The 8,947-nt window shown below is 56.4% G+C and overlaps 1 protein-coding gene across 1 annotated transcript; it reads left to right on the top strand.

Annotated features, from left to right (window-relative positions):
• Positions 1–1,370: 1,370 nt before the first annotated feature.
• On the top strand, positions 1,371–8,592 carry LOC145340602 (apoptosis-enhancing nuclease-like). Its single transcript, XM_080185070.1, has 4 exons — positions 1,371–1,388; positions 1,469–2,248; positions 4,861–5,061; positions 8,418–8,592. Exons 1-4 carry the CDS (start codon positions 1,371–1,373, stop codon positions 8,529–8,531), a joined length of 1,113 nt encoding a protein of 370 aa, XP_080041196.1. The 3' UTR covers positions 8,532–8,592.
• Positions 8,593–8,947: the final 355 nt, after the last annotated feature.

Below are 8,947 nucleotides of genomic sequence, written 5' to 3'. Positions count from 1 at the left end.
CATTCTCCCCCACTCCCCGACGTGGGAGCGAGTCCCACGTTCTCCCCCCTGTGGGAGCGAGTCCTGCATTCTCCCCCACTCCCCCTGTGGGACCGAGTCCTGCATTCTCCCCCACTCCCCCTGTGGGAGCGAGTCCTGCATTCTCCCCCACTCCCCCTGTGGGAGCGAGTCCTGCATTCTCCCCCACTCCCCCTGTGGGAGCGAGTCCTGCATTCTCCCCCCACTCCCCCCTGTGGGACCGAGTCCTGCATTCTCCCCCCACTCCCCCCTGTGGGACCGAGTCCTGCATTCTCCCCCCACTCCCCCCTGTGGGAGCGAGTCCCACGTTATCCCCCACTCCCCCTGTGGGAGCGAGTCCTGCATTCTCCCCCAGTCTCCCTGTGGGAGCGAGTCCCGCATTCTCCCCCACTCCCCCTGTGGGAGCGAGTCCTGCATTCTTATCTTCTTTCTGTGAACACCCTTTGAGTTTTACCTCCTCTATCCATTACATCCCCTCCCTATCTCTGTAACCCCCTCCAGTCCCTACACCCCCTCCCTATCTCTGTAACGCCCTACACCCCCTCCCTATCTCTGTAACCTCCTCCAGCCCTCTACACTCCCCTCCCTATCTCTGTAACCCCCTCCAGCACCCTACACCCCCCTCCCTATCTCTGTAACCCCTTCCAGCCCCCTACACCCCCCTCCCTATCTCCCTAACCTCCTCCAGCACCCTACACCCCCCTCCCTATGTCTGTAACCCCTTCCAGCCCCTACACCCTCCTCCCTATCTCTGTAACCTCCTCCAGTCCCTATACCCCCTCCCTATCTCTGTAGCCACCCCCCCCCCAACACTCCCCCTTCCTACCTTTGTAACCTCATGTGTCCCCCGCCCTCCCAGTCTTTCTTGAAGGTTGCGATCTGTCTCTCTCTCTCTCTCGAGTTCTGACCGTCCCATGTTTTGTTTCGATTACAGGGTGTCCCGATGGCTGCCGCTGGCATCTGACAGCTGGGCGTCGCGAGGTCACGGTGGGGGTGTGGGAGGGGAGGCCGAGCTCGGCAAGCTGGTGCCCCGTCGAGAGCCATGTCCACCATCGAGCTGAACTTGGAGTTCGCCCCCGTGGCAGAGCAGAAGCCCGCCAAAATCAGCCTCCACCGACAGCGCTTCCTCCTGCGACGCGCCCGCCTGCAGCGGAAGGCCTACCTCAAGAAGAAAATGGCGGGCGCCCCGGCGCAGGAGGGGCGCCCACACCCCACGGGCCCTCCCAGCCAGGGGCCCCTCTGCTTCAGCAACGGGCTGCCAGGGGGCAAGGGGTCCCACCAGGGGGGCAAGGGGTCCCACCAGGGGGGCAAGGGGTCCCACCAAGGGGGCAGGGGTTCCCACCAGGCGAGCAATGGGTCCCACCAGGGGGGCAAGGGGTCCCACCAGGGGGGCAAGGGGTCCCACCAAGGGGGCAGGGGTTCCCACCAGGCGAGCAATGGGTCCCACCAGGCGAGCAAGGGGTCCCACCAGGGGGGCAAGGGGTCCCACCAGGCGAGCAAGGGGTCCCACCAGGGGGGCAGGGGGTCCCACCAGGCGAGCAATGGGTCCCACCAGGCGAGCAAGGGGTCCCACCAGGGGGGCAAGGGGTCCCACCAGGCGAGCAAGGGGTCCCACCAGGGGGGCAAGGGGTCCCACCAGGGGGGCAGGGGGTCCCACCAGGGGGGCAAGGGCTCCCACCAGGTGGGCAGGGGGTCCCACCAGGGGGGCAGGGGGTCCCACCAGGGGGGCAGGGGGTCCCACCAGGCGAGCAATGGGTCCCACCAGGGGGGCAGGGGGTCCCACCAGGGGGGCTGCCAGGACTCCAAAGCCTGGACGTTCACCCCTTCTTCTTCCTCCTCACCCCCCCAAGCGGCCGGCCCTCCGCCCGCGGACGCCCTGCTCCTCAGCGAGTGCCAGAGCGCCCTCCCGCCCCTGGGCGCGGGGCCCCCCCCCCGCCGCCGCCACCGCCCTGCCAAAGGCGGCCCCCCTCCCCGCCCCTCCTCCGAGGGCAAGCCGGCCCCCCTGAAACCCTACAAGTGCGTGGCCCTGGACTGTGAGATGGTGGGCACGAAGGACGCGGGCAGGCGGAGCGAGGTGGCCCGCTGCAGCATCGTCGGCTACCACGGGGACCTGATCTACGACAAGTACATCCTGCCGCTCAACCCCATCACCGACTACCGGACCCGCTGGAGCGGAATCCGCCGTTGCCACATGAAAAATGCCACGCCCTTCAAGCTGGCGCGGAAAGAGGTAAGCCGGGAGACGGGCGGGTGTGGGGGCCACCACGCCCTGGGCGAGGGGGGAGTGGTGTGGAGGTGTCGGGGGAGCTGGATCTGGGGGACTGGGGCCCCACAGGGATAGCAGGAGGTTATTCAGCTCCTCTCTGACCTTCTAGACAGGAGCAGGAGGCCATTCAGCCCCTCTGCATCCTGTTAGACAGGAACAGGAGGAGGCAATTTAGCCCCTCTCTCACTGGTCTGTTGCACAGGAACAGGAGGAGGCCATTCAGCCCCTCTGTATCCCGTTACAGTAACAAGAGGAGGCCATTCAGCCCCTCTGGATCCCGTTACAGTAACAAGAGGAGGCCATTCAGCCCCTCTGCATCCTGTTAGACAGTAACAAGAGGAGGCCGTTCCATAAGGCCGAGTCTTTGAGAGCTGAAGCGGTCACTTGTATCTGTGTTTCAGACCACAAGACCTTGGAACAGAACTAGGCCAGACGGCCCATTGTGTCTACACTGCCGTGGCTAATAACTTTCTCAACCCCATTCGCCCACCCTTTCCCCATAAGCTTCGACCCCTTACCCATCCAGAACCTATCGATCTCTGTCTTAAAGACACTCAGTGACCCGGCCTCCTCTGCAGCAAAGAGTTCCACAGATTCCCCACTCTCTGGCTGAAGAAATTCCTCCTCATCTCTGTTTTAAAGGATCGTCCCTTTAGCCTGGGGTTGTGCCCTCTCTGGTTCTAGTTTTTCCTACTAGTGGAAACATCCTCTCCACGTCCACTCTATCCAGGGCCTCGCAGTATCCTGTAAGTTTCAATAAGATCCCCCCCTCATCCTTCTAAACTCCAACAAGTACAGACCCAGAGTCCTCAACCCGTTCCTCATCCGACAAGCTCTTCATTCCAGGGATCATTCTTGTGAACCTCCTCTGGAGGGAGGCGATGACCCAGTGGTAGTATCACTAGACTATTAATCCAGAAACTCAGCTAATGTTCTGGGGGACCCAGGTTCGAATCCCGCCCACGGCAGACGGTGGAATTTGAATTCAAGAAAAAATATCTGGGATTAAGAATCTACTGATGATCCATTGTCGGAAAAACCCATCTGGTTCCCTTTAGGGAAGGAAATCTGCCGTCCTTACCCCGGTCTGGCCTACATGTGACTCCAGAGCCACAGCAATGTGGTTGACTCGCAACTGCCCCTCCAAGGGGCAACTAGGGATGGGCAATAAATGCTGGACCAGCCAGTGACGCCTGTGTCCCAGGAATGAATAAAGGAATAAGAACCCTTTCCAAGGCCAGCATATCCTTCCGTAGCTCACAGTACTCCAAATGAGGTCTGACCAGATTCTTACACATCCTCAGAAGCTTGTGGGTGGCACAGTGGGTTAGCGCTGCTGCCTCAGCGCCAGAGACCCGGGTTCGATTCTCGGTTTGGGTCACTGCCTGTGTGGAGTCTGCACGTTCTCTCCACGTCTGTGTGGGTTTTCTCCGGGTGCCCCAGTTTCCTCCCACAGTCCGAAAGTCGTGCAGGTTAGGGTGCATTGGCCGTGCTAAATTCTCCCTCAGTGTAACCCGAACAGGTGCCAGAATGTAGTGACCAGGGGAGGAAACCCACGCAAACACGAGGAGAACGTAACTTTGTTGCGGTGTTAATGTAAGCCGAATTGTGACTAATAAATAAACTTTAAACTTGAAAGAAAGCTGAGCACGTCCCGGCTTTTGTATTCTAGCCCTCTTGAAATCAATGCTAACATTGCATTTGCTTTCCTTACTACTGACTCAACCAAAAGTAAAAGTTTATTTATTAGTCACAAGTCACCTTGCATTAACACCGCAATGAAGTTACTGTGAAAATCCCCTATTCGCCACACTCTGGCACCTGTTCAGGTTACACTGAGGGAGCACTGCCAAACCCTCTAACCTACACATCTTTGGACAATAAGGGGCAATTTAGCATGGCCAATCCCCCTAACCTACACATCTTTGGAAACTAAGGGGCAATTTAGCACGGCCAATCCCCCTAACCTACACATCTTTGGACAATAAGGGGCAATTTAGCATGGCCAATCCCCCTAACCTACACATCTTTGGAAACTAAGGGGCAATTTAGCACGGCCAATCCCCCTAACCTACACATCTTTGGACAATAAGGGGCAATTTAGCACGGCCAATCCCCCTAACCTACACATCTTTGGAAACTAAGGGGCAATTTAGCACGGCCAATCCCCCTAACCTACACATCTTTGGACACTAAGGGACAATTTAGCATGGCCAATCCACCTAACCTGCACATCTATGGACACTAAGGGGACAATTTAGCATGGCCAATCCACCCTATCCTGCACATCTTTGGACACTAAGGGGCAATTTTGCACGGCCAATCCCCCTAACCTATGCATCTTTCGGAGTGTGGGAGGAAACCGGAGCACCCGGAGGAAACCCATGCAGATATGGGGAGAATATGCAGACATGGAGAGAATGTGCAGAATCCCCACAGACAGTGATCCAAGGCTGGGAATTGAACCCGGGTCCCTGGCGCTCCGAGGCAGCAGTGCTAACCCGCTGTGCCACCGTGGAAGTTTACCTCGAGAGGAACCCGAACTGGGACTCACTGTTCTCGCTGTCTCTCTGCAGATATTGAGAATCCTTAGTGGCAAGGTCGTGATAGGCCACGCTATCGACAACGACTTCAAGGCCCTGAAGTACATGCACCCTCAGTCAATGACCAGGGACACCTCGAGAATGCCAGCCCTGAACAAAAAAGCTGGCTTCTCTGAGAAGGAGACAGTCTCGCTGAAGAGGTTGACAAAGGCACTGTTTGACAAAGACATCCAGGTATGTCCCCGGCACTCAGCCTGACCCCCAACTCTCTCTACACGCCGCCCCCCCCCACTCCCCAACCCCCTCCAGCACCTACACCCCCTCCCTATCTCTGTAACCTCCTCCAGCCCCCTACTTCCCCCTCCCTATCTCTGTAACCCCCTCCAGCCACCCCCCATCTCTGTAACCCCCTCCAGCCCCCCCCCGTCTTTGTAACCCCCTCCCTATCTCTGTGACCCCCTCCAGCCTGCTACACCCCCTCCCTATCTCTGTAACCTCCTCCAGCCCCCTACACCTCCCTCCCTATCTCTGTAACCTCCTCCAGCCCCCTACACCCCCTCCCTATCTCTGTAACCTCCTCCAGCCCCCTACACCTCCTTCCCTATCTCTGTAACCTCCTCCAGCCCCCTACACCTCCTTCCCTATCTCTGTAACCTCCTCCAGCCCCCTACACCTCCCTCCCTATCTCTGTAACCTCCTCCAGCCCCCTACACCCCCTCCCTATCTCTGTAACCTCCTCCAGCCCCCTACACCCCCCGTTCCTCAATCTCTGTAACCGCTCCGACAACCCTCCATGATCTCGGCACTCCTCTAGTTCCAGCCTGTAGGACACGCTGTGTTTTGTGCAGAGAGACTGGGAGAATCTGGGACTCTGGCCTTCGGATCAGAGAGAAAGTTTGGGGGGGGGGGGGTGGGATTTAAATCGAGACGTTCGCAATCACCAAGTGGGGGGGTTTGTATGGAGTAAACGTCTCCCATTGGCGAGAGAATGGAGGGGGCACAGATCGAAGAGAATCAGGGAAGTGGGAGGTGGGTGGATGGGGAAATCTTTAATGGAAACGCAGTGAGTTGTTGTGATCTGGAATCCGCTGCCTGAAGGGAAGCAAAATGAATAGGAACTTTGAAAAATGGTGGGGGGGGGGGGTTGGGATTGGAAAAATAAAGTTTGTTTATTTATTAGTGTCATAATTCGGCTTACATTAACACTGCAATGAAGTTAATGTGAAAATCCCTGAGTCGCCACACTCCTGTTCGGGTTACACTGAGGGAGAAGTTAGCATTGTCAGTGCACCCTAACCAGCACGTCCTTGGACACTTCCCACACTGGGGCAGCACAGTGGGGTTGGCACTGCTGCCTCACGGCGCCAGGGACCGGGGTTCGTTCCCACCTCGGGTCACTGTCTGTCTGGAGTTTGCACATTCTCCCTGCGTCTGCGTGGGTTTCCTCCCACTGTCCAAAGATGTGCAGGTTGGGTGGATTGGCCATGCTAAATTGCCCCTTAGTGTCCAAAGATGTGCAGGTTAGGTAGATTAGCCATGCTAAATTGCCCCTTAGTGCCCAAAGATATGCGGGTGAGAAGGATTAGCAGGGTAAACATGTAGGGATAGGGCCAGGGATTCTGATTGTGTGGACTTGATGGGCCGAATGGCCTCCTTCTGCATTGTCAGGATTCTGTGATTCTACTAAGGGGCAATTTAGCACGGCCAATCCACCTAACCTGCACATAGAACATAGAACACTACAGCACAAACAGGCCCTTCAGCCCACGAGTTGCGCCGATCACATCAACACCTACCAACCTACAGACCTATCTATAACCCTCAATCTCATTAAACCCCATATACTCATCCAGAAGTCTTTTAAAAGACCCCAGCGAGTTCGCCTCCACCACCACTGACGGCAGCCGATTCCATTCACTCACCACCCTCTGAGTGAAAAACTTACCCCTAACATCACTTCTGAACTTCCCTCCCTGCACCTTAAATCTGTGTCCTCTCGTAGCAACCATTTCAACCCGGGGAAATAGCCTCTGAGAGTCCACCCTATCTATTCCTCTCAACATTTTGTAAACTTCTATCAGGTCGCCTCTCAACCTTCGTCTCTCCAGGGAAAAGAGTCCCAGCTCCCTCAACCTAACTTCATAAGGCATGCCTCCCAGTCCAGGCAACATGCTTGTAAATCTCCTCTGTACCCTCTCAATAGCTTCTACATCTTTCCTATAGTGAGGCGATCAGAGCTGCACACAACACTCTAAATGAGGCCTGACAAGGGTCTTATAAAGTTGCAGCATTACCTCCCGACTCCTAAACTCAATCCCTCGATTAATGAAGGCCAGTACACCATACGCCTTCTTGACCACCTCCTCCACCTGCGAGGCCAAATTAAGAGTCCTGTGGACCCGGACCCCAAGATCCTTCTGCTCTTCAACACTACTCAGACTTCTGCCCTTGATAGTGTACTCGTTCATCCCGTTGGTTCTGCCAAAATGGACGACTACACATTTATCCACGTTGAAGTCCATCTGCCACTTCTCCGCCCAGTCCTGCATCCTATCTATGTCCTGCTGCAACTTTTGCCATCCTTCCAGACCATCCACAACACCACCGACCTTAGTGTCATCAGCGAACTTACTTACCCATCCTTCCACTTCCTCATCCAGGTCATTTATGAAAATGACAAACAACAAGGGTCCCAGAACAGATCCTTGAGGCACTCCTTTGGACAGTTGGAGGAAACTGTAACACTTGGAGGAAACCCCTGCAGACACGGGGAGAATGTGCAACCTCCACACAGTGATCCAAGCTGGGAATCGAACTGAGGCCCCTGGCGCTGTGATGCAGCAGTGCTAACCCACTGTGCCCTCCCTTGGAAAGGGGAAACATTAGCAGGAATATAGGGTGGGCTGGGGGGGCGGGGGAAGAGGTGGAGGGAGGTGGTACCAACTCGATGGGCAACGTAGAGCGAATGGCCAGCTCCCGCACAGTTCCCATTTGGAGAATTGTGAGCAGTTTTGGGTCCCGTATCTAAGGAAGGATGTGTCGGGCCTTGGAAAGGGTCCAGAGGAGGTTCACAAGAATGATCCCTGGAATGAAGAGCTTGTCGTATGAGGAACGGGTTGAGGACTCTGGGTCTGTACACGTTGGAGTTTAGAAGGATGGTGGGAGGGGGATCTTATTGAAACTTACAGGATACTGCGAGGCCCTGGATAGAGTGGACGTGGAGAGGATGTTTCCACTAGTAGGAAAATCTAGAACCAGAGGGCACAACCTCAGGCTAAAGGGACGATCCTTTAAAACAGAGATGAGGAGGAATTTCCTCAGCCAGAGAGTGGGGAATCTGTGGAACTCTTTGCCGCAGAGGAGGCCGGGTCACTGAGTGTCTTTAAGACAGAGATAGATAGGTTCCTGATTAATAAGGGGATCAGGGGTTATGGGGAAAAGGCAGGAGAATGGGGGATGAGAAAAATATCAGCCATGATTGAATGGGGGAGCAGACTCGACGGGCCGAGTGGCCTCATTCTGCTCCTATGCCTCATGTTCTGCACCTCTCGGTCTCACTCCCCACCCCCCCCCGTTCGATCTCTCCTCAGGTGGGGAAAAAGGGCCACTCGTCGGTGGAAGATGCCCATGCCACAATGGACCTGTTCAGACTGGCGGAAGCGCAGCTGGAGCTGGAACAAGTCGCAGACTCGGCTCAGAAATAGCAGGCCGTGCGGGAAGGAGGGGGTGGAGGGAGCCGGAGAGGGACAGAGCGACCTAACCGCCGCCCCCCCCACCCACCAGAGAGCTGGCTGCCTCTTGCACGGCCAGGACTCGCCCCTCCCACCGTCGCAGAGCGGGATCAGGCCAGTATTTGTTGGAGACTTGCCAGAGAATCGCAGGCAATGGACCGTTTCCAAACGCGGGACACAGTGACGGACTGGACACTTAAGAGGGCGAGCCGTTTGCAATACTGAACTTCTGTTTTTATTCATTAAAGCAAAAGCGATTTGTACACAAACTCGCAACCTCTCTCTCTCAAATACAGGTAAATCTCTCACTCTCAGGCTCACTCTCTCTTTCCCCCGTGCCCCCTCTCTCTTCCGGCCCCCCCGCCCCCCTCTCTGGCCCCTGCGCCCCC

This window comes from Carcharhinus amblyrhynchos, unplaced genomic scaffold, assembly GCF_965287045.1.
Source record: "Carcharhinus amblyrhynchos unplaced genomic scaffold, sCarAmb.v2.hapA chromosome_1191, whole genome shotgun sequence".
Taxonomy (NCBI): domain Eukaryota; kingdom Metazoa; phylum Chordata; class Chondrichthyes; order Carcharhiniformes; family Carcharhinidae; genus Carcharhinus; species Carcharhinus amblyrhynchos.
Note: the sequence above shows the minus strand (reverse complement) of the source record. Positions and strands in the feature narration are given on the sequence as shown.

What these genes read in the sequence shown, in the direction of transcription:
- LOC145340602 (XM_080185070.1), top strand. An exon ending in TCAAGCTGGCGCGGAAAGAG is followed by an intron (nt 2,249 to 4,860) that starts GTAAGCCGGGAG and finishes GTCTCTCTGCAG; the next exon opens with ATATTGAGAATCCTTAGTGG. An exon ending in TGTTTGACAAAGACATCCAG is followed by an intron (nt 5,062 to 8,417) that starts GTATGTCCCCGG and finishes ATCTCTCCTCAG; the next exon opens with GTGGGGAAAAAGGGCCACTC.